The 23,544-nt window shown below is 37.1% G+C and overlaps 4 protein-coding genes across 7 annotated transcripts; 2 read left to right on the top strand and 2 right to left on the bottom strand.

The window, feature by feature from the left end:
- LOC140770088 (probable inactive purple acid phosphatase 29) lies at positions 1-3,051 on the bottom strand. Its single transcript, XM_073111077.1, has 4 exons — positions 2,657-3,051; positions 1,729-2,120; positions 803-1,253; positions 1-303 (listed from the first exon to the last, which is right to left on the bottom strand). Exons 1-4 carry the CDS (start codon positions 3,045-3,047, stop codon positions 272-274), a joined length of 1,266 nt encoding a protein of 421 aa, XP_072967178.1. The 5' UTR covers positions 3,048-3,051; the 3' UTR covers positions 1-271.
- Positions 3,052-6,620: 3,569 nt separating this feature from the next.
- LOC140769476 (uncharacterized) lies at positions 6,621-11,304 on the top strand. The gene is made up of 2 exons (XM_073110171.1): positions 6,621-6,750; positions 10,462-11,304. Exon 2 carries the CDS (start codon positions 10,476-10,478, stop codon positions 11,010-11,012), a length of 537 nt encoding a protein of 178 aa, XP_072966272.1. The 5' UTR covers positions 6,621-6,750; positions 10,462-10,475; the 3' UTR covers positions 11,013-11,304.
- Positions 11,305-12,175: 871 nt separating this feature from the next.
- Positions 12,176-15,768, bottom strand: LOC140771404 (uncharacterized). Of its 4 annotated transcripts, none has more exons than XM_073112931.1 (4): positions 15,622-15,768; positions 14,610-14,793; positions 12,892-13,165; positions 12,176-12,621 (listed from the first exon to the last, which is right to left on the bottom strand). In XM_073112931.1, exons 2-4 carry the CDS (start codon positions 14,776-14,778, stop codon positions 12,288-12,290), a joined length of 777 nt encoding a protein of 258 aa, XP_072969032.1. In that variant the 5' UTR covers positions 14,779-14,793; positions 15,622-15,768; the 3' UTR covers positions 12,176-12,287. The 4 variants fall into 4 exon arrangements, with proteins under 4 accessions (XP_072969032.1, XP_072969031.1, XP_072969033.1 ...); XM_073112930.1 differs by having other exon boundaries at positions 15,651-15,768; XM_073112932.1 differs by lacking the exon at positions 15,622-15,768 and adding an exon at positions 13,279-13,402 and having other exon boundaries at positions 14,610-14,750.
- A 3,322-nt stretch (positions 15,769-19,090) lies between these two features.
- Positions 19,091-23,001, top strand: LOC140770996 (two-component response regulator-like PRR95). Its single transcript, XM_073112341.1, has 8 exons — positions 19,091-19,384; positions 19,515-19,676; positions 19,776-19,906; positions 19,996-20,148; positions 20,271-20,445; positions 20,547-20,874; positions 21,830-22,547; positions 22,627-23,001. The coding sequence occupies exons 1-8, from the start codon at positions 19,204-19,206 to the stop codon at positions 22,696-22,698; spliced, it is 1,920 nt and encodes a 639-aa protein (XP_072968442.1). The 5' UTR covers positions 19,091-19,203; the 3' UTR covers positions 22,699-23,001.
- The last annotated feature ends 543 nt before the right edge of the window (positions 23,002-23,544 follow it).

Genomic DNA, 23,544 nt, shown 5'->3' with positions numbered 1-23,544 from the left:
TAGCATCACAGATTCTCCCTTGCTATCCAACAGTAACAACTTCATATAATAAATTATCAAACCAGAAACCTCAGCATACATTGTACAACATATCCATTCATTTACATAGTTCGTAGCCAAAAGCAATCGACAGAGAATTTTTAAAAGAAAAAGGAAAAAGAAAAAGTTGTCAAAGATAACTCTGTATGACTACCTCTGGACGATCTGCAGAAGATACTTAATCGTCATCTGTTGCACAAAGGTGAAAAATAATTATCTGGCTATGCCAATCTCAGTTCCCGACATGTCTCTTTCTGCGCCTCCCTGTTCATTATCATCAAGTAAGTATCCATCTTTTCTTTCTTTATTGCATGCAGTAACTATAACTTGAATAAGTTTTCGCATGGTGGATGTCTGATTGATAGTAATATTGCATAGTAGTCTTTATATCAGTAAGAAAGTAATACTACAGTAACCGACAAAGATAGTGAACTTAGAGAATTGTTATTTTACATCGTGTGGACTCCTTTTCCTCCTCTCTTTCCTTCTTTTATTTTTATGTGTGTTTGAGGGTGGTTGGTGGCTATACTGCCAATAAATGAGATTAGGTTGTGTTCAACTTTTGCTAAAATTATGTACCGCAAGAGTTAAAGAATTATTCATAGTTTCTACCAAGATAACTTATGTCATTCCTAACCTGACATTTTCTCAAAGATTTAGTTATCAGTCAATTACCTAATAAGATCCAAATTCTTGACATCACAAATTATCAAGTATCTCAGTGGTATATGCTAGAAAGAGAATATTGGGAGGAGAAGCTTACCGTTTGATCCCTTGCTCCATAGGACCAGAGTATCAATTGTAGAGAGATACTCATCATCCAGGCGCTTCCATGTCTTAATTGACTTCACTTCTCCCCACTCACCATCCACTGTCTTTTCTAGGTGTGCAGACACCACTCTAGCCCTTCTTGACCAACCGGCCTTCCCATAGGCATGGTACCCAAATCCACCAGCATAGCATAGCTGAATGCCAATGAGCTTGCCACAGAAGTCATTCAAGTGATCATGTCCCACAAAAACGGCCTTCACATCTCCAGCCTCTACCATGGTGGTGAAGAATCCTGAATTGATTGATGGTGAGCTGATACCCTCCTGTTTCACTCCTGTAAAGTTGGATGCGTCAAACTCGCTATATTCAGGCAATGGTATGTGGAAATATGCAAGACCAGGAGCCGCGTCCTTCTGCGCCTGTGGTTTGCTCATGTACTTCTTCTGCATCCATTTCCAGGTACTTGATTCAGTCCATACATTTCTAATGGTTATATTCAAGTATCAAGATTCTTCAGCATATTTAACTCTTACAATGTGAAGAAGAACCTCACTTCCTATATGTGTTAATTTTGAATTGTAACCAATGATGTTAATTACATTTTGTTATGAGATATCCAATGGCAATTATTCTCATTGCCATCTTGAAAGCCCATATTTACCTTCTAATCTCTGCTGATCTGCTTGGGTCTATTCTTCCATGTAACAATTAGCACTATCCACAATGTCAGATGCCTAAGCAGATAAAGATCCTAATGGCTTAGAAATTTGTTACTATCCATCAGGAGAGAAGATTGAAGTTAATAACAAGGGATTAATTTTGATATATCTACTAAGATTATTAGGACAGGGAGATGCAAAGCTGTAACTCTAGTCTTTCATAGGATTATTTGCAAGAACAACGGTTTGATATCGTTACCTGCAAGTCTGAAGAAGTCTTTTGAAACCAGACCTGCTGTGAAGGCTTGATCCAGCCATAACCAGGGATAGAGGGAACGGTTGAGTAGTCACCACTATCAAGAAAATACAGGTTGAGAACTGATTTATTAGCAAGTGGAGAGCCCTCAGCCCCGTGCACCTCCACATTATAGTTGCCAAAGCCATCAATGTCTATGCCACTGGGGTTGAGGCGGGATAGAGTGTGAGGCATGCCTACAATGTGATGCATCACCCCTTGGCGGGATAGCGTGGACTCCTGGTCGTGGTTGCCAAGAACGGCCACCCACGGGAGCTTGAGAGCTATCGCAGGTGCAAATGATGCATCCAAAGACTTTTCCGCATCAGTGGCATCGAAGCCAAAGATGTTGTCACCTGTTCCATAACAACCAAACTTTTAATACCTCAGTACCAGTTCTCCACAAAGGTACAAGCTCTTTATTCCTCAGTCTTAATAGCTAAATCTAAGTGGTTAAATTGTGTACTCTTATTCAAGCGATCCAGAAATTACTAAACAAAGAGCAAGTACTAATTTCTATACTACCGATATAAATTTGTCATCTGGATCATTCTCACCCCTAAATCCCAACCATTTAAAGTTCTTCGTAGACTACTCCTCAGTCGTATCTCAAAAATCAACATAAAAATAGGTAAAGACACTGGAGACCAAAATTAAACTACCAACAAATGTTAAAATTTCTACTCCTTCCACCGACTAAAAATAAAAACAACATTTTTACCAACATCCCTGGGAACAAAGCTAAGGGATCACGCTGGTCATTAAGTGGAATTTACTTAACTACCAAAAACTGATATGCCAAAATTAGAGTAGTGCTTAAACTAATGCAGTAGTAGCAACCATTGGAATAACTTTGCGAATAATTGTGGGGATGAAGTTAAGGGGATCAAACCGGTGAAGACGACGAGATCGGGGTTCTCAGCTCGGATAACTCGATAGACGAAGGCGGTGGTGTTGAGATCGGAGCAGGTAGGCATCTGGTTCGGGAACACGTCGAGACACCCCGTCGTCCTCCCGTCGGCGTAGTGCATGTCCGCCACCTGCAAAATTTTGAACTCCCCGCTCCGCCGCCCGAACCGGAGCCGGTCCGCCTGACCCGCTGCCGGCGCGCCACCTACGTCTCCTCGTCGCGCTTCTCGAGAATCCACGGATATGGCGGCGGCGAAGAGGAGTAGGAGGAGGAGAAGGAAGTCTAGGTATCCGCGTTTCACCTCCATCTCGGAGCGAGTGTCGAGTGTGGATAGGGGAACCCCGATAGCGGAGTTAAATAGGACGAATAGCATAATGATCGACGATAACTTCCGGGAACTTCTTTCTTTCATTGAGATTGGACCCTTAGAATCTTGCCGTTAGTGCTCGTGATTAAACGAGTGAGATTATTTTTATTTTATAAAAGAAAAATTCACTAAATATCACTCAACAATTAAGCTACAGTGGTATTATATATATATATATATTAAGATTTATTACTCGAGACAAAACTTATTATCCTTTTCATATTATATTTTGAAATATTTATCCAAGTAATGTAGGTTTTGCAAATGCGACCTAATTATTTTAAATAAATAATTATTTGAGAAAAGACTTTAGAAAGGTAATCTTCTCACTCGTAATAAATAGATATTCTCACAGGTCGCAATGTGTGGAAAATAGGTGGATGGGTGTCGACGTGGCCGTGAGTCCGTGACGGCCGACATGTGGGCACATTTCGTTGCAAGTCCGCATAAAGTCAAATTCAATATTTGGCAGATATTATACGACCGCTCAAAAATATATACTCTGTGGTTGCCACATTTTTAATTGACATTTTGCTACGTGTCGTTTGTGGTAAGGGACCCACATTATGTGGAAGAATGTGGCAATTTGTGGAATTTGGATGGCTAACAATTATTGGCCTTAGTCCACCCACTTGTATTTTGTCTATTATTCACAAGTTAAATTGCAAAAAAAAAATAATAATAATAATAATAATAATTTTATCTTAAAACCTTATTCTCCAAAAATTAGTGAAATTTCATGCCAATCATTCAAAATTAGTGGCTAAATTTATCTAATAACACTAACTATATCCAACTTTACCGTCCGCCTATCGATTGAAAGGGTCAAAATATTCTAATTTTAGAAATATGAAACACATAATCTCTCCTCTCCACCGTCCCTCTCCCTCCCTAAATTTGGTCTCTAATTAGGTATCACTATTATTTGTGCTATTGCTAACCTTATGATGGTTATATATACTTCTATCTCTTAACTCTCCATCTCGCAATTTGATTCTGCAAACATTTCAAAGTAGGCCACCACTACCATCATTACCACCACAACCGCCCATCGGTCGTAGCCAATAGAACACCATGGGCGGCTGTGCAAGTAGACCTAAGGACAATGTAGATGGTAAGATCCCTGAGGAACTTTCTGTTGAAACCTCGACTCCCTCTAAATTGATCGCAAATGTTATTGAGGCCACCACTGCCATTGAGGTACTCCTTTTACGCTTAGCCACATTTGATTATTTAATAAGGATTTTCTTAATCTATATATAAGCCCTTAATCTACTTGTGTAAATTTTGAAGAAATCTTAAATAAATCTCTATAATACAGAAGAGAGCCTAATGACATATTTTAGCAATTAATTATAAGATTTTATTTTGCGGGCATAACTTAATAAATGTTACAGGCTACAACTGAATCAAGTGAAAATGTAAAGAAGGAGAGCAACGAGGCTCCCTCAGTGGATCTCGTAGAGCCAAAACCTACTGAGACAACCACAGATGTGAGCGAATCAAAGACTGATGCCGTGGAGTTGAGCGAATCGAAGATTGATGCCGTGGAGATGAGCGAATCAAAAATTGATGCTGAGGAAGTGAGTAAATCAAAAACAGATGCCACAGAAGTTGATGAATCAAAAACAAATGTCACAGAAATCAAAGAAGCAAAAATAGATGCCACAGAAGTGAACGAGTCGAAAATAAATGCCACAGAAAGCAACGAATCAAAAATAAATGCCACAAAAGTGAGTGAACCAAAGGTTGACACCATTGAGAGAAATCTCAATGTAGGAGAAGATAATACTGGTGCCAAGGAAGAAAAAATTGAGGGTGTGGAGAAAACCGTTGAAGCAACAAATACTAAGGATAAACCATCTGAGAGTTAAAGTAAGAAGAATTCACAACTAATAATTACTTTCAATTGATCATCATTGTTGTTGCTTGTATTAATGTTTCCATTAGAGATAAACATGAATAAGATTTTGTGTTACGTTGTTGGTTAATGTTAATTGCTAGTTTCAAGCTCTAAGAAATTTATATAGTTAAATAGCATACATATATTTGAAATAAAAGCTTACCACATTTATCTTTACATTTAAATCTTTATCTGATATGAATATAACACTGTTTATATTTAATTTGGAACTTAAGTATATATTTATATTAAATTTTATTTTGTTGACATAGATATGAGGTTGGTATTTTAGGGTAGGAATAGGTTAGAATTATTCCATTAACCACATCGATATTTGGTGCATTTGGTGTGACAAAACTATATTTGTTATAAAATAATAAGACTTTTATAAATCACACCTTATATTTTGTCGATTATGTAATTTGCACTCCGTCTTTGAGGATTTTATAACGCGACTCTGTATTTTTCTTATAATATTCATTTAACACTCTAAGTTAACTTAACCTAACCATAATCAAACAGAATGATACCGGAGAGAGAATATTTAGTTATAATTCACTATATAATTTATAATATTCCTAAATTACTCTTATACTTATCTCTAATTTATTCATAATTTGAACATCCATAACTTATTGTCTTTTTCTAAACTATGGAGAATATCATCTAAATGCCAACCCGACCTTAGAGCTTCCAAACTCTAAGCCATGGAGACCTTTGTCTAACTTTATTGCTTGCGACCTCAAAGGCGGGGAGATAAATAAAGAAAATTTAAGGAAAGATGGAGAAAAATGGGTGAAGTTAGGAGAAGCTTTTAAAGCTTGTTTGTTGCAGGGATTTTGGGGATTACTGTGGGGTTGTACGGTTTGATATTTTAATTTTATGAGGTATGGTTTAGTTCTAAAAAAGAGGATTTAGATTTTGTGGGGATTTGGGTTAGCTAACTGGCATTAACTATATAACATGATTAATGTCACTTACCTAAAGTAACGTTAGGATGTTAAATAAATATTATAGAAAAATTAAGAGGTTGCATTATAAAATCTGCAAATACGAAGTACGACTCACAAAATAGGCAAATATAAAATGTAATTAATAAAAATCTCTAAATTAATAGAGTGATAAAATCATAAAATCACTTCTAATGCCCAAAATATTTGGCTAATAGAATGGTCATAGTTTTGTTACGAGTTAAAACTCAAATTCTTAAATAAGATATCGAAGGAAAAAAAAAAAAAATATATATATATATATATATATAACCGTTAAATTAAGATTATAAATTTTAGAGAGATATTGAAGTATTAAAAAAAAACTTAACTAATTATGCTACATTTAAAAATTTAAACCTTTGGCAAGATAACACCCATTAATTTCTACTAAAGAGGCCGTCAATTATCATTTTCTATCATTATCACCTCCTTAAGAAAGAAAAATAAATACATATACTCACTAAATTATCTAGTTGATATATAAAAAAAATTAGCTAAATATTTGAAGGAATTAAAGTAGATCGGTTTAGAGTTTTATATTTAGAAAATGTTGTTGTATATGGCAAGAATTTTAACCTTAAATTTTATTCTCTCTCCCGGATCCGGGTTTGTGTTCGACCCGGATCCGGATCCGGATCCTATATCCTACACGACTCCACCACCCGAAACCCTCGACTGCTACTAGTTCCGTAACTTTCTCCTATTACAAGTTTACAATGGCGAGGTAGGGGGTGATCGCAAAGCCCAGCCCCTGCTTCGACAATAGCTATCGAGAAGATCGAGGAAGCAAAATTCGCGCCGCCGCCAGTTAGAGGTCAGCTTCCAAGTCTCGATTCTTGCCTATTTACCCCATTCTACGTTCTTCGAATTTGATGGGCTGCTCGTCCGGATCTTGTGACGATCTAGTGCGAAGTGGCTCCTTTGTATGGATTGATGAGATAGATTTAGGGTTGGGCTTAATTTTGGATATGAAATGGCATATATTTTTTGATTGCTCACTGTTGAGAGAAAATGGTAGATGATTATATGTAGAAGATAAAACCTCTTATTCCAGTTGGTGTAGTTGTATTCAGTGAGAATACGTGGAAATTCTTCGTTGCGCTTGTCATTTAAGGTACTATTGTACGTGTTGCTTACTCATGGAGTTTCTGAGAATTTGACATGAGAGATGAGGTGGTTGGATGAAAAAAAAGGAGCTCATTTGCATCTCTTTTACTAAATACGGTTTCTCTTCTTCTTTTTTTACCTTACGTTAAATATTTAAATACAACATGCATTTTGTCATAGAATCACATGAATAATCACACCCTTTTGATAGCAAACAGAAAAAAAAAATGCCTGAATGAAACACACCATGATCTTTTATGATAGCTTTGACGATGCATCATAAGAGAAGTTAAAAAAATTATAGTACTTGACGTCATATTTGAGATCACTAATATCAGTAAGATAGCTAATATATGCAGTATAACTTTCAGATGTCAGCGATAGATTGTACCCAGGGACTCAGGAAGAATGCTAATACTTTTCTAGATGTTAGGCCTCCTCCAGAACCCGTAATCTTAATGTAAGGTTCAAATCTACCTAGTTTTTTTTATTTGGTCAGGTGATTTTTGTTAGATAAATATCATACAACACTTTTTTACTGATCCAAGTTGACTCAGCTGACTTTGATCTGTAGTAACCTAGTGCACTAATATAAAATAGAATCAGATCTTATGAGGTATGTCTAGCATTTAAGTGCTTTTGTGGATTGATTTTTTTCTTCTAATTCTCTGACAAGAGTTCGTTTTTTTCATTTAGTTCGTGAAATGAAATAAGATTCAGGGAACCATCTTGTGGAAAAAAGCCTAAGGCCTCTTTCTCTTCCTCTGAGTTTCCTTTCTTATCCCCAAGTGTTAATCTTCTTGCCATTTTCATCTTATTCTTTATGATCTCTGGCCCTCCGTAGATCTGCTCTGATGACTTTTACCTTGTACAACTTCCATTAGTCTGTATTGATGCAGCTTATCTGGATGTGGCAAGCTGTGCTTCTACATTTGTTCTTGATGTGTTTTTCCTCTTCCAGATCATTTCTTTCTGTTGGTTATCTGTCCCTTCTTATCGCTGATAGACTCCACAATTGTACATCCTCCTTCTCCACCTTTACTTTTTCAAAAAGTTCTACTTGGTAGGCCTTGATGCTGGCTAGAACTTTTTTATTTTAACCAATGATATTGTGCATAGCCTTGCAAACTATGAAATACAGATACTTCGTTTGGGGTGTTGTACACATATACAATATGTGTTAGATATCAATATGTCACTGATAGTTCGATATAACATCAATACGTATTAGATAAGACTGAAATAGTATCTGAACTAAAATAATAGTTTTAATTATTCGTTATGGCTCTGATACATCTCCAATACAGTATCGATATGACAGGATACAGGATCAATATGTTTTTAAATTTTATTAGCTTTAACGGGTTGGGTTCGAATCCGTCCATTAACCCATTTTACTACCTTCAAGGCTTAATAGGAAATAAAGAGACAAAGAGGAGGAAAAACGAATTTCATGTTTTCCTTCCTCTCTCATGTTGAAACCTTAGCTGTTCTCCTCACAACTCCAATGGAACTCCCTCTCTCACGTTCTTCTTGCACTCCTCTCTCATGTTCCAACTTGGACTCTACCGCTCCTCTCTCTTTCTTTCTACCTTCACATGATGAGGAAGAAAACTATTTTTATTTTTCTGTTTTTATTCTTGAAGTTGGCTGCAGCGGGAAAAATCCTTTTTTTTTTAAGTTGGCTTCAGGGAGAAAACAGAGGAAGACATCATGTTCTTTTTATCTCTGTTTATTATTATTCTCTCTCTCTCTCTCTCTCTCTCTCTCTCTCTCTCTCTCTCTCTCTCTCTGCCTTCACAATATTAGACTGTTAGTATGCAATGCTTTGATGTTAGTAATTTAGTAAAAGCCTAGAATGCTTCATTGCTTTTATGTCAATCTGCATTAGCTAATATGAGAAATATGTTAGTAGGCTGCAATAAGAGATATTAGAAATATGTTAGTATAGGCTGCAAATGTTAGTATCTTAATTCTAATCACTTTGCTCATTCGGTGGCATAGTGCATGTATGTATTATCTAATGATGAAACTTGGGTTTCTATGAACTTTTGGAGAATGATATGCATTTTTACCATATTTTATATTGGTTAATAACTTAATATTTAACAATAGATTGGAATATATTCTTTTATTGATTTATTGTTGGCATATCCATGCCATATCACCATCCTGTATCCATGATTCACAGCTTGCAAGGGATATGGTTGTTTATGTTCATCGTTGTCATATAGAAATGTTAAAGGGTAATTTGTCTTGTTAATGTCTCCTGTTACATCCAATATTGGTTCTTTTTTTCTATTTCTTTTGACAACTTTATTTGTGGTTACTCTGCCCTTAGAAAAGGACAGTCGGATAGATTTATTTAGTCAATAGAACTATAATATTATATATATACCTACATACTTGATATTTTTTTTATATATACCTAAAATCATTGTAACTTAGTGCATAAGGTTGCAATAAGGTTTCTCACTACTCACTAGGCTTATTCTAGCCAAACAGGCATTATTTTTTGGTCATCAATTCTTACTAATAAGCCTGCTTTCTAACTTTACATTTCATCTTGTGCACCATTCTTCTTACGTGCATGCTCATGCATGTCTGTCAAGACATGGATCCTGGGTTGCTATGTTGACTTTTTCGAGGATTTTTTGCATACAAAGATGTATGGTTATAGAGAGAAGAGTGTTCTAAAATACTGAGAATGTGCTGCTTTCATTTATTAGACAAGTTAGAGTTAAGCCATTGCCTCCCCTGGAAAGATAAGATTGTGGACGACTCCAAAGAACACTGTTTCGTTAGGTAGCTGTTATCACTGATGGCTCCATATATATATGTAGTTTTCTTTTGCCAGCTGCCCTAATGAGATATTGCAGTTTGTAGATGAATTATTGCATTTCTAGATGTAAGCAGTATATTAAATATGGACAACTGAAGTATGTCCAAGTTCATAATGCAGCTCTAGTTTTCATCAAGTAACAATATAATCAGGTATTGCACTTCTTATTTAGTCAATACTTGAGATGTCATGGACCTTCCTCAGGATTTTCTTCATTTGTTTGCACTCCTCTTTTTTAGGTGAATAATCTTTTCTCTTTGAATATCAGTGTTGCTTATCTAGATGTAGGCGCTCAAAGCTAAATGATTGAATCACGGCCATGATCTTATCAAACTCTCACCTAAAAGTCTAATCATGGCAAGGTTAATTGTGTGTTCTCCTGATAAAATATAAGCCACTTATTTGGAGGTGATAAGATGGAGAACAAGGACACATATTAGGTGAACCAAATTAACCAGGATGGCTAGTCAGAAACCTTCATTCAGTAGTATCTTTTACGCTCTTCTTTTCAATATAACCCTTCTCAAAGTGGTTGCATAAATGTTCTTATTCTGAGATAACTTGTTGTGATCTTAGATTCAGGCGTTGTTATGGGGGATTCCTATACCGTTCAGATAAGCAGCAAGTTAATTAGTCAACTAACTAGTGGTGAGGATAAGGTGAAAAGGAGAATCAAGAGACCCAAGTCAAAGATCCCAGTAGAACATGACCAGTCCCAGAGCAAGGCAAAGCAAGTCCCTGCTGCACTGCAGGGTAGCTCCACTGGCGGATGGCCGCTTCAGCCTCCTATGTTTTTACCAATAACTCCTCAACCACCCCCAGTTGCAATACCAGAGGTGGAAGCTATTCGTGCTGTCTGCCAAGAGAGTGAAAAGGTTGTGGAGAAGCTAGAGAAGAGGGAGGCGCACATGCTTCGAGAGCTCACTCAGAGAGCAAAAGAGCTACATGAGAAGGAGTTCAAGCTGCCATACCAGAATCCTTTGCCCTGTACAGCTGAGAGAGAGAACTGCCTCCAGTGTTACAAGGATAATTCAAAAGAGCCATTAAAGTGTGCACAAGCTGTAAACGCATTTGCTGAATGTGCTCGTCAGGCAAGGCATAGTTACAGTTCAACAGTTGAGCCATAGAACATCAAGCTTCATATAGATGGAGTCCATGACCTTTTTCTCTTCTGTCGTTAAGAATGTTTCAATAACAAGGGTTATGATGGAACTTGCCGTCGTTTTGAATTCTTACTGATTCCTCTTTTTCCACAGATTTTACTCTGTGATTCATTGTATCTCGTGGAAAATGACATTCTGGGTGAGGTCATATTTCCATTTTTGGCACAAATTCATATCAAACTAAAAGGTTTTCAGCGTTAACAGTTTCCAATTTGATTTCTTGTGAGTCTGGATTTATGTATACACAGTTCAGAACTCAGGACATTGGGCATTTGTTTACCTCAGGTTTTTCTTCCTTTAAGGCAGTTAGAAATTAACAGTCTTTATATAAAAAAAATTTATTTGTGAGGAAAGCCCGTAGGCACAACAATCAGTACTGTAAACAGTTCTCATCAGCATTGGTGAAATAAGATATTAAATGTGAACAAAAAGGACAGAAGTATCAAAGGGTCAATGCTTGCCATTTCTTAATTGACTAACTCAATTTCTGCTGTCTAACTGCTAATGCTTTCATATGCAAATGGAGCATGTACAAACTGTTCATCGACTTTGCACTGGTATAAGATGTGGAGTTTTTGACCAAACTAGCCCTCTTCCAAAACTTTTTTATCAGAATAGACTATTTCTAAACTTATTTACCAAATGAGATCTAATTTACTGTAGTCATAACAAAAATATTGAACTGATCAGCATTTTTTTCTTAGACAAAAACGCTGATCAGTTGAGCGTTTTTATTTGGTCCTAAAATATTGACCTGGTCAACGTTTTATATATATAAATCTCTTTAACTTAATCTTTTAGTAATTTTAAAAAAACAAATCCGACAATAAAAATACTGAACTGATTAGCATTTTTAAAAATATTAATTAGTTCAGTGTTTTTATTATGACTATAGTGAATTAGACCTTATTTGGTAAATAAGTTTGAGGAGTAGTTTATTTTGATAAAAAAATTTAAAAAATGAGGCTATTTTGGTCAAGAACTCTAAGATGTTGCAGCAAACAATATCTTTGCTTCGCCATCAAATTTCATGGCTGTGATTAAAAGTTGCACAATCCTCACTCGGTAACCAAAACCATTAGACCTAGTACAATCACTCCCTTCGCCAACAAGGAATATAAATATCGTACAGGAATAGCACATTACTTGATTGGTATAGTTCACAACAAGCTTGGCTTGTCTAAAGAACAACGGGGTAATATCTAGTTAATCAACAAGATACAGAACCTTTGAGTCCAATCACTTTCTATGCCGACTTCTATGATGATGTTTGGATCTCTTCTCTTTCCTTTTTGTTTTTCCTGAACTTTTCTTCTCCTCCCTCTTATCCTTAGAGCGGTGCCTCCTTGACGTAGATGCATCATCAAGTGTGGACTTTTCACGGCATGCGACTCCGAGGGACTTAGATTTCATAGATTCAGGCTTCTCTGGACCAAGAACCCGGTGTTCCCATTCTTCTTTCACCCGCACATCAGAGCTAGGTACGAGATCCACATTATGATGCAATGATGACGAGGGATATGGACCAGCTTCATCCATCCTTGAACCTATGGCACCTCTTCCTCGCTTGGCCCTAATACAGTAGAAGTTTCTTTTAGTGTACAAGCAGAGAGAAAGAAAACATAAGTTTGCAACTAGATTCAACGTTAGCTGTGAACACTAAAAATCAATCCTCCCATCCACAGGACAGAAGCACCATTGGATTAAAAGATCTGCTAAGAGAAAACAGCAAAAAAAATTGGCCTCATGATCTAGGAAAAATATCACCATGGTAACTCTGGAGAAATCTACTCAGGAATCATACATTTCCCTAATTATTAAGGAAAATAACTCTTTAACAAACCTTGATTGAAGAAATTCTTCAATTTCTTCATCCTTTAAACCACCATCCTCATCTGAGTAGCTCTCATGATCCAATTTGCTCAATGAGCGAGAGTCAGAAGAATCTTTATGTTTTCGTTCCAACCCCGACTTCGAACTCCGTTTTCTCGAATCACTGTGGCAACTCTCGCTCCTGCATTCATGTCTATCTTTGGATCTGTTTTTAAGCTTATGTTCTAACTCCAGCTCCTTCTCCCTAGCATGCCACATTTCACTAACCTCAACAGCTCGGTTTGCTGCAGTACACCAATAAAATCAGTCAACTGATCAGAAAGGAAAAACAATGAATTAGAGAAAATACTGGTCCTTAAAAATAATAACTTGCAACCGAGAGAGAATAGATCAATACGATGGAAAGACTGTTGCTCTCTGGGTATAGACATATGTTCCGGTCAATTTCCAGAAAACTTGATGACAAAAGATCAACACAGAGGACCTCAGAGAAGTATGTTGTCTTGCTACCAAATCCAATGCTGGGAAAAGTTGACATCACAATCAGTAGCTAGATTCCTAGTTTCAAATCATTTTTAGCTCTTATTCTGAATTAAAGAGAAATCTTATTATTCAAACAGGAGACTTGAAACCTCATTGCAAAAGCATCCAAGCAGATATACTTATTAGTCTACCGGATTGACATATCCAAGAACTACAAGCATGCCAATAACAGTATCTTGCAATCTTGTGGATAAGCAAATCTGCATTGTTGCTTTCAGATACATGCCACCAAGGCATTTATAACTTCTGCAGGTGCACCTTAATGGATATCCCTTACAAGGTATGTAGGTTAGTACAAGATTGACGAATCAAATCAGGCCTGAGGTGACAGAAATACTCAAAGTTCCCAGAGCGATGCCTAAGCAGTAAGGTTGTCCAGAAGAATATAGCCCTTAAAAATTAATATATGTATACATGATAATTGTTACACAAATTAACAAGTGTGTACATAATTTCTCTTTCTAAAGGGCTGTACATCACACATGATGCATCCAATACAGAAGTAATATTATTTCCATTCTACATGAACACGTTAGAAAAAATCACCTACTAGTAATTCAATGTACTATTCATTGACAATGGTTCACCAATACTACTTACTAAAGTTATTCTCAAGCTGTAGAGACTTTTTCATGAAAACGTTGGAACTTGATGCCTACAATGCCCTATGAATTCAATACTTTACAAATAAACTCCCTTTAGGCTGTTATAGTTATTAGGTAACTTCAACATTGTGATTTTGCTCCACTGAGGTTATTTTAACCCCAGTATGCCTGCAAGTATTGCTTAAAAATCATGTTATGCAATAAGTCAAGGAAACCGGCCTCGCCATAATGAATCTCGACCATGTTTTTCATATCCAAGAAAAAGTTATTAGGGATTTTTAATCTACCTAGATACAATCAGTTATTGTGGAGGAAATATGCTCTGTTTCCATGAGACAATGTAAGCACTTTGCAGTAACCAATATGAATCATTCATGCTATTCTACAGTTACATCAGCTCAACTTTCTGGCAATAACACGAACATACCTCAAACTTAGCCCCTCTTATTTTATTTTTATTAAGACAGATTTAAGTTGAAGGCAGATACTGCCATCTTTCTAGGAGAAACAAACTTGAAAGATAACTAAGAAGTGCAGTCCGAATCAATTATTTTTAATAAAAACAAAATCCATGACTAACCTTGTTGCACTCCAAGAACTGTGGCAGTGAGGAATCGTGAATTTGGACGACATCTTACATTAGGTTGTTGCAGATAAACGTGAACACCTTCTTGGTCAGCTTGTGCGCGCAGCCTCCGTGCCTCTTCTAGCAGTAACGCAGCAAGGCGATTCTCCGTGTCTAAATCCATTGTTTGTGGGATCCACTAAGCATAAGACAGGAGAATTACACTTGGAAGGTCATTATGAAATTCATACAAGATAAATAAAAACAAATGCGACTAAAAGAAGCATTATTAGCAAAAATGTATAGCACAGAAAAGGTAAAGCAAATGCAAAGTACTTCAATATAATTCATGTTGAGAACATAGAAGCATACCATATAGGAAAATTAAGTACATGACAAAAATACTTAACCCAGAAAAAGAAGAAAATTGTCTAAAAAGTAATGTGCTGCTAAAATCAACAAAATCTATGTATATTAACATGAGCTAGTTAATAGATTTAATCTTCTAGTTCTACAGATGGGGAGGAAAAGAAATCAGAGATACCAGATCAAATACAAACATACACAAAGAAAGAAATAAAGAAGGAAAGCAATGAGGTTTTCGCTTCTCATTGCTGAACCGCTCTTTGGTGCAACGAGCTTCGCTTGTTCCTATGGCGGCGTTCTTTATTCAAAAAGAGGATCTTTCTTATACAAACGAGATAACCGCGAGAAAAAAAAAGCTCATATAGCTCCTTCTGACACATAAAAATTTATCTCACTGAGCTTTATAATCCGATCAGACCACAACATAAGACCCAATACCAAATCTCGATAGGAGTTTCAGAATACCAACGAATTCTCCCACATCCATCTATAATCTATCTATCTACGGAATCCACAATAAAAACCCTCTTCAGATCTATAAATTAATGCGCGCAATTTTCTTAGAGAGAATCCCAAATTAAAACTAGGGTTCAGACTAGCACTTAATCGAATTCAAAGAATGAAAACCTAGAAAGCGGTAAATAAGAAATAATCCACAAACCCTAACGATAAGGAGAGTTGGGAACTGACATCTAGATCGCGGCCACGAGGAATTTTCCTCCTCGATCTCCTCGGTAGCGATCGTCGAACCCGAGCTGGACTTCGCGAATTCCCCCCCTTCGTCGTTCTAAATAGTAGTAGCCGAATTCTATCAACAACAACGAAAATAAAAAAGTAGTCGAAGGATTTGTATTGGATGTAGGATTCGGATCTTTATAGGATAAAACTCCGAATCCGGAAGAGAGGAAAAATTACCCATCTGACGCGACTAGGGGTGAAAACAGGTCGGATTGAATAAGAAGTCAAAATTAATTTACCTGGTCCGGATTTGGATACGTACAGCCGGAGTGGAGTTGATGGGCTGGGGAGCACTAATAGTGTTGGTGGAGAGGGTAGTTGGGTCTGGAAGTGTTCCTGCAGATAGGATCCGATCAAAATCACCTGGCAAAGTGTGATAGCCCAAACGGCGGAGATCGAGGTAAAGGTAACAATGGTGATGATCGAAGGGTTTGAGAAGGGGATGGAGAAGGGGGTGCCGATGGTCCCCAACACAATTTGTCAAAGAGAGTGGGGTGGGGTTGCGAGAGTGGATGGATTGCTAGAGAGAGTGAGGGAGAGAAATAGGGAATTGGTTGGGACTTAGGAGTGTGGCGGTTTGATGGTGAAAGATGAGGGTAGTTGAGGAAACGAGGAGTTACTGAGTTAGGTTTCAAGAGTAGAATGCTTGTTAGTGTTATATAGTATATAATTATTCGGATATCCGACATCCAAATCTATATCCGAACAAATATAATATAGCCGTATTTGGATCCGAACTCGAATATTTTAATAAACTGCTATCCGCATTCATATCTGAATTCGAACCAGGTAAAATATTTTGACTATTCAATCCTACTTGGGTCGAATAGCGGGTCAGATTAGAAAAAATCCGATCCATTTTCACCCCTAGTCCGATGCCATCCTCATCTCTCTTCCCTATCTCAGGCAAACATTTTTTATTTATTTTTTATTTATATCTTATATATACATATTATTTTTTTGACTTAGTAGTGGTTCTAATTCGATATGTCGATAGGTTGGACTTAGTAGTCTAATTTTTTTGATTTGTACATAGTTCTAATTTTTTGATTTTTTATCCGATTCGTATTCGTATCAGATTAAGATTCGACTCAAATTCGATTCATATTCATATTTGTTGAAGATTTGATTCGTATTCGTATCCGTTTAATAGCCGATCCATATTCAAAAAAATATCTATATCCATTTAGTTAGGATATGATTTTATATTTTGCTACCTCTCAAATATCCATATTCTTATCTGGAGCAAAAATATGGATCCTGATGTTTGAGCACTATCCGATTTCACCTCTATATGTGACACAGGGTTAAATTCATATATATCAAACCACAAAATCTAAGTATGTGGAAAATTTGTTAAATTTCTTTAATGCGAGTATGGGTTGGGCCACCGAGTTACTCCTCCGAGTTAACATATATTGCTTGAACCATTAAATTGAGTCGAATCAAGCCGTGAACCTCACAACAAATTTATTTAGAGATAGACTTAAACTTATGACCTCTTAAGTGACAAGGGATACCCTCCTAACATCCTAAAGTTGGATGATATGAGTATAATTAGTAACCCAGCATTTCACAATAACTATAATTTATTTATTAATCGACAATAATGAGCTTTTGTGTATATTTCATATATAAATTGTGCGAAGTAAAATATTACAAATAATGCATCCCGCCGAGAAAATTGTACCTACTCAACTTTTAATAGCCCAAACTTGCCATTTAAAAAAAATAATATCAGGGAGCCATTTGCAACTAAAAGCCTTTATGAGTCTTGATAATAGTATGATGAGAATTTTTGGGGGAAAAACGTTAGTAAACTAATAGTCCATTAAGCTTCAAGCAAGCTGTTACAACTTGATAATGAAAATAAAATGGGAGGTAAGACGATGATCCTAAAAGCAAGTCTCCCTCTTAGTCAGCATCACTAGCACCATAAATTTAAAAAAAAAAAAATCTTATTAAAAGATTTGTACGTTGAACGCATATGTAAGAAGACTGATATCCTATGGCTCCATCACGAATTCACTTGCTAGGCTGGTAGAAAAAACTCATACAGAATTCCGTCACATGACCTAGTCAGTAATAAACTTTGCAAGTCAACATGCTCATAATTTCCCAAGTTAACTTCTAGTATATAGATTCTAAAAATCAACCATGGAATGCTTGTGTGGAGATGCCTCAAATTAGCTTACTTCAAGCTAAGCTAGTCAGAAAATTTTATATTTCACAGAAAAAATGAAGGAAAAAAATATTACACGACAATTTTATTTGCTAGGTAATAAAAAGAAACCCCTCTTCATCAATATTACGAACACTAGCAGCAGCCAATAGATTTCACGGAGCCGCTGGACCGGCTTTCAATGAACCAGTCGGGGCAAAGCCTCAGTGGACCATTTCGTTGAGTATGCTGAAAGGTAGTTGAAGAGGAAGAGGGCGAAGATGAGAATTCTTAATCGATTCAGTTTTCATAGTAAAATATTCTCTCTCTTTTTCTAGTATATAATTAGTCTACCTGCTCATATCTATTAAAAGGAGGGACAAAGCTCAAACATTTTCTGCCAACTATTACATCTTACACTCAACTTGTTAAGATTCAAAATTAAACTGTAGGTAGTGTTTGATTCATCTAACCCTTGAATGAGTTTATATGCGGCTATCTGGAGGCATGCTAACCAGAGAGACTGATGTTTAGTTGCTAATAATTTCTATTAATGAACGAGGGAGGATCATTTTAATATTTTCTGAATAAGCAAGCCTTCTTCGATATGCACCAACCAACTACTTGAGCCCATATATTATTTAGAATAATTAAAGTAAGATCTTAAGGTTCCAGGTACGATTTGATCAAGCTTTATATAATTTAATCTTGATTCTATCATCGCATTTGATTCCAGAGTGATCCAATTCCATCGAGCATCTCCCCATCTGTGTATAAAACAACAAATAGCATCCGATCCGAAATTTATTCCCACAGCCGCAGCCACAGCCGTAAACTCCGAACCCCACCTTCTCCGCCAAACACGTGGCACGTCTTCTCAGTGTTTTTCCCCAACCCCGTCCTTCCACGTGGCAGGAGCAAGAAAATATCAACTCCAGATCTCAAAGTGACACGTGTAACTCGCAGACGAGCCCCGGCGGAGCGCGACGCAAAATATCTAAAGGATGGCCCGTCTGACGCCACGTCAGCAGAGGCCCGCGGAGGTCCAATGGGAGCGTGGGTCGAGATTTGTTGACGTGGCCATCACGCCTTCGGGGGTGGGCAAAGATATTTCTGGCCCCAAGTTGGGGCGGTGACCGGATCGCTTCCGGTGGCGTTAACCGCGCGAGACGGGTACCACTAGAAAACCTCGAGGTGAGAGGTGAACTTCTTAGATTTATTATTGCAAGGCAAAAATATCTCAAGGTGGCAGGAGATATTTTAGAAGAAGTTAGACAAACAATAAAAGAGAGGAAGTAGAGAGAGAGAAAGAGCGAGAGAGATTGGAAAAAATTTAGGTTAGAAATGGATGAAAGAGAAGGTGTTGAGATGGAGATGGAGATGGAGATGACGATGGAGGAGGAGAGTGGCGGGTTGAGATGGGAGAAGGTCTTGCCGAGGACGCCGGTGAGGGTGCTTCTCGTCGAAGGGGATGACTCCACGCGCCAAATCATCGCCGCGCTCCTGAGGAAGTGCAGCTACAAAGGTTTGTTCTTTTATTTTTTTGGGTACTAATTTCATATCTTGCCATCATTTTCGACTATGTGTTGTAAATGAGATTTAGAAGGGAAGTGCAACAAATTTGTTTGACCGTTTGACGTCCTTATTTTGAGCAGTTGCAGCAGTCTCAGATGGCTTGAAGGCATGGGAGACACTGAAGGAGAAACCTAATTCTATAGATCTTGTTTTGACTGAAATGGAGCTGCCCTTGATGTCTGGATTTGGTCTACTCGCGACGATAATGGATCACGAGATATGCAAGAAAATTCCCATTATAAGTACGATTACCTAGTATCTTCAAGTTTTCTCCTTTTTCAAGTATGAATTAGTAGTGTAATTTGCAAAACATTTATGAACATTTCGGTTGATTACTGCAGTGATGTCTCCGCATGATTCGGTTAGCATGGTTTTCAAGTGTATGCTGAAAGGCGCGGCGGACTTTCTCGTTAAGCCAATCCGGAAGAATGAATTGAGGAACTTGTGGCAGCATGTCTGGAGGAGACAAATTGTACGAACTTGTGCAATTTTCTTTAGTTTCAGTATGATTTTTCATAATCTCGATATGTCTAATTCTGTTTTATTATTATTACTTATTAGGCAAATGGTGAGCCTGGTGGTACCAATGGGCATCAAGATGTGGATAATTCTAAGCGTGCTGTAAGAGTTAGAGAAAAAGAAAAACTTCCAAGTGAAAGCCTATCTTGTGTGCAGAAGAATAAGGAATGTAGTCAGCAAGGGAGTGATGCTCAAGTAAGTAGTACCACATATAGGCTTGAGATATACATGGCTTAGCTCTTGTATTATGAGAAAAACATTAGGTTTCTAGTTACACATATATTTTACTTTGTTGCTTTTGTCATTGCATTTGCCAGAGCTCTTGTACAAGATCAGACTTGGAAGCTGAAAGCAAACATGGGCAAAATATTCTGGAGCATGAGCAGATCGAAAGCAGAGATCCATCTCCTGTGAACCATGTGATGGCTCATAATGGTGAACGTCATATTCAGTTAGGAAATTCGATATCAATGCATGAGCGTGGAGTGGAAGGTAATCTTTTTGCAACTTAATGAAACCTGCCTTCTAAATGTTCTTCCATCTTATCTGACTCAAATGAACTAATCACCAAGGTCATGTGTGTTCTATTGCAGCTACTGGAAATGAGGATCTGATAGCAAGAGGATACCCAGATCATAACGATTTAGTTGATGAAACTTATTACCAAAAATTTTATCAGGGCGTGCCCCCTAAACAGATCCCTGATTTTCTTCAAGTTATTGATAATCAACCAAAGCAAGATGCATTAAACAATGGGGATGCTTTTCGAAATAATTCTCGTGAGAACGAGATCAAGCGCATATCAACTCCCTTGGCTCAGCTGGATATTTCTTTAAGGAATGTTGAGTACTGTTATATTAAAAAGCAAGAGAACAATCAAAGGAATTTTCTGAACCACTCGAACTCATCAGCCTTCTCATTGTACGTGTTTCTTGTTCTCTTAAGTTCCTGTCCTCTATTGTATATATATTACATGAACTTCCAGATTTATTGTTGTCCTTTGTCTAGTAAGAAAATTATTGTCCTTAAACTTTGACAGCTAATTTCCTTTTTGCACTTGAAAGGCCATCTTTTCTTGGGGGGGTTTACAGAAGGTAGAAGTAGTTTTGAAGCAAATAGCAACAACCCTGACGATATTCCTGAAGAAAGGAAGCTTTACGCATTTTTTTTAGCATGAGCTTGGGAATATCAGATATAATATTTTTGGATCAGTTAATACCTTTGGAGTTTGATGAGCCAGTACAAAACTTCTTTACAGCTCAAAAGATAACTAAGTGAAATTAAGAGAGAGCTGTTAGGAGACGATAGTCTTGTGTTCGGTCTTGACTGGCCTCTCTCTTTCAATATCTATGGAGACAGACTACTTCCTTTGTACCCTGATTTTAGACTTAATTGGCTCTTACCATGATGTTGCAATCCCAGGGTCAACTCCCAGAAATCTGACTAAATGGATAGTTGGGGGCTGGTTTATAGGATGATCTAGAATATAGAATTTCTTATTGAGCAGCTGATGCAGATAATCCCTTTGGCAATAAGAGCCCTCTTTATTTCATGCTCAAAATTACCTATCAATTTGTATAACAGGAACAACAACAATAAATTCTATCTGGATCCTTTTCATCCATTTAGCTCTATTAGTGCAAGGCTCTCCAGCAAATTTGATAATCTATCATACTGTTTACCTGAAAGTAATTACAATGCAAATAGAGATCAGAAGTATTCAATATTTTACTTGCGAGCTGTTCCGTTCATTAACTTCATTTCAGATGTGAAGGTTGAAATTCTTTAGTTGCTATACAGAAGATTGAAATTTCCTTTGCCATTAGATGTTATTCGGGATACCATAGTGACTATTTTTTTTTCGATTGTCCCGCAGGTACAGTAATAAGACTGCAGTAGCAGTAACTTCTGGTAATGCTAATGATGCTCCAGGATGTACTAGTTCAGCACCAAGTATAGATTTTGAAGATACAAGGACCAGTGGCATTAGAGTTCCACTTCCAATTCAAGATGGAACATCAACTGAATGCACTCCTACGCAAGCTACACCATACCGGATTCCAGTTAGAGATGTATCATCTGACCAACTAAATTCTCAGAATAATGAAGTTATGCAACCGCTATTCTATCCACACACAACACAGCCACTTTGGAATCACAATCCATCCGTGAGGCGAGAAGAAACAACTCTGCAAAATTCATCATACAGTTCTGAGTCAAACAAATTCAACTGCATAAAAGTTAACAATGCAATTGATCAGACTATTACAAGCTCATCTCGCCGTTCAGAACAAAGTCAGGATGAGACTACAGATGTGTTCCATGAACAGGGAAATGCTCTATCTATAATAGGTGAGAGTGGAAGTAGTAGTGCTTGCACTGGCGATAGGATTCATGTAAGTAATGGAACAGCAGGAATGACAGGATGTATCACCTCAATACATAGATATATTGCTACTGCAGAGAATGCTACTAAAGATGGTGTATTTTCGTATGAAGTTCCAATCTCAACAAACTTTCATTCTGCAAGCCCAAGAGAACTAGCCTTGAGCAAGTTCCGACTCAAAAGGAAAGACAGATGCTTTGAGAAGAAGGTAACAATCATGACTTCATAAATTTCCATCTTTTAGCACATCTTCCTCAATAGTTATTGATAATGAACTTTCTACACAGGTCCGCTATCAGAGCAGAAAAATACTTGCAGAGAAGCGTCCTCGAATTAAAGGACAATTTGTTCGCCAATAAGATGGTTTCGCCACCTTCATTATTCAATCAATTGATTGTTGCACTCTAAAAGGAATATAGGGTTTGCTTCAGCTACAGTACATAAGATCTGGAGAAATGAAGCTTATCAAAATTTTGTATGTTAAATTATTAGCCAAAGGAGTTGTTATCTTGTGTGCAATACTGATGGTGAGAACTGAGAAGTATTTATTTCATTCTGGAGAGTGACTTCTGTATGCTGTGAATGACACCGAAGAGTTGTAATTTGTATACATTTTAGATACAGATTGTTTCTCAAAAGTACTGTTTCTCAATGATTTGCATTTGTTTATAGTTGGCAAGCAACATCTCAGTTTGGTAACTGTAGCTTTGCTATGCAGGTACAATATGAACTCTTTTAAGTCACATGGCAGGCCGCCTAAGTAGATTTTCTTATGGTTGAGATTAGCCAAGACTAAGTCATATCTAATGATACCTAATCTACTCTTCAACATCCAGATGGTCCACCGTCCAATTAGGCGATCAAACCTAAAAAATAATAACCTATCTCTTATATGGATATGCCAAGAATGACATCAGTTGGACCTACTTGACATGTGATGAAATTCAGATTGTTTTTAAATGCTTGGAGTATGTTAATCATGAACTCTATTATGCAATGTATGACGGAACTCAATAATTAAAAAAAGCTTAATGTTAGTGCATTATGACCTCTCTCTAATGCACCGCCCGGAATCTTATTTTGTACAATGACATCTTGATATCTACTATAGTATGAACAAAAATAAAATATTTCCCCTTATATAGAATGAATAATGTGTGGGCATTAACTATTATTTTCTTTACGATTGTCTGTCGATAGTAAAT

Source organism: Typha angustifolia, chromosome 11 (genome assembly GCF_048772165.1).
Source record: "Typha angustifolia cultivar Huaian chromosome 11, ASM4877216v1, whole genome shotgun sequence".
Classification (NCBI taxonomy): domain Eukaryota; kingdom Viridiplantae; phylum Streptophyta; class Magnoliopsida; order Poales; family Typhaceae; genus Typha; species Typha angustifolia.
The sequence above is the reverse complement of the archived record's forward strand: the minus strand, read 5'-3'. Positions and strand labels throughout refer to the sequence as shown.

Excerpts from the sequence above, each read along its gene's own strand:
- LOC140771404 (XM_073112931.1), bottom strand. The coding sequence starts at position 14,778 with ATGGATTTAGACACGGAGAATCGCCTTGCTGCGTTACTGCTAGAAGAG. Across the intron at positions 13,166-14,609 it reads AGTTCTTGGAGTGCAACAAG|CAAACCGAGCTGTTGAGGTT; the intron begins GTTAGTCATGGA and ends GGTGTACTGCAG. Across the intron at positions 12,622-12,891 it reads GAAGAATTTCTTCAATCAAG|GGCCAAGCGAGGAAGAGGTG; the intron begins GTTTGTTAAAGA and ends CTACTGTATTAG.
- LOC140770996 (XM_073112341.1), top strand. The coding sequence starts at position 19,204 with ATGGATGAAAGAGAAGGTGTTGAGATGGAGATGGAGATGGAGATGACG. Across the intron at positions 19,907-19,995 it reads ATGTCTGGAGGAGACAAATT|GCAAATGGTGAGCCTGGTGG; the intron begins GTACGAACTTGT and ends ATTACTTATTAG. Across the intron at positions 20,875-21,829 it reads AACTCATCAGCCTTCTCATT|GTACAGTAATAAGACTGCAG; the intron begins GTACGTGTTTCT and ends ATTGTCCCGCAG.
- LOC140770088 (XM_073111077.1), bottom strand. The coding sequence starts at position 3,047 with ATGCTATTCGTCCTATTTAACTCCGCTATCGGGGTTCCCCTATCCACA. Across the intron at positions 1,254-1,728 it reads AGACTTCTTCAGACTTGCAG|AAGAAGTACATGAGCAAACC; the intron begins GTAACGATATCA and ends AAATGGATGCAG. Across the intron at positions 304-802 it reads ATGGAGCAAGGGATCAAACG|GGAGGCGCAGAAAGAGACAT; the intron begins GTAAGCTTCTCC and ends GATAATGAACAG.
- LOC140769476 (XM_073110171.1), top strand. The coding sequence starts at position 10,476 with ATGGGGGATTCCTATACCGTTCAGATAAGCAGCAAGTTAATTAGTCAA.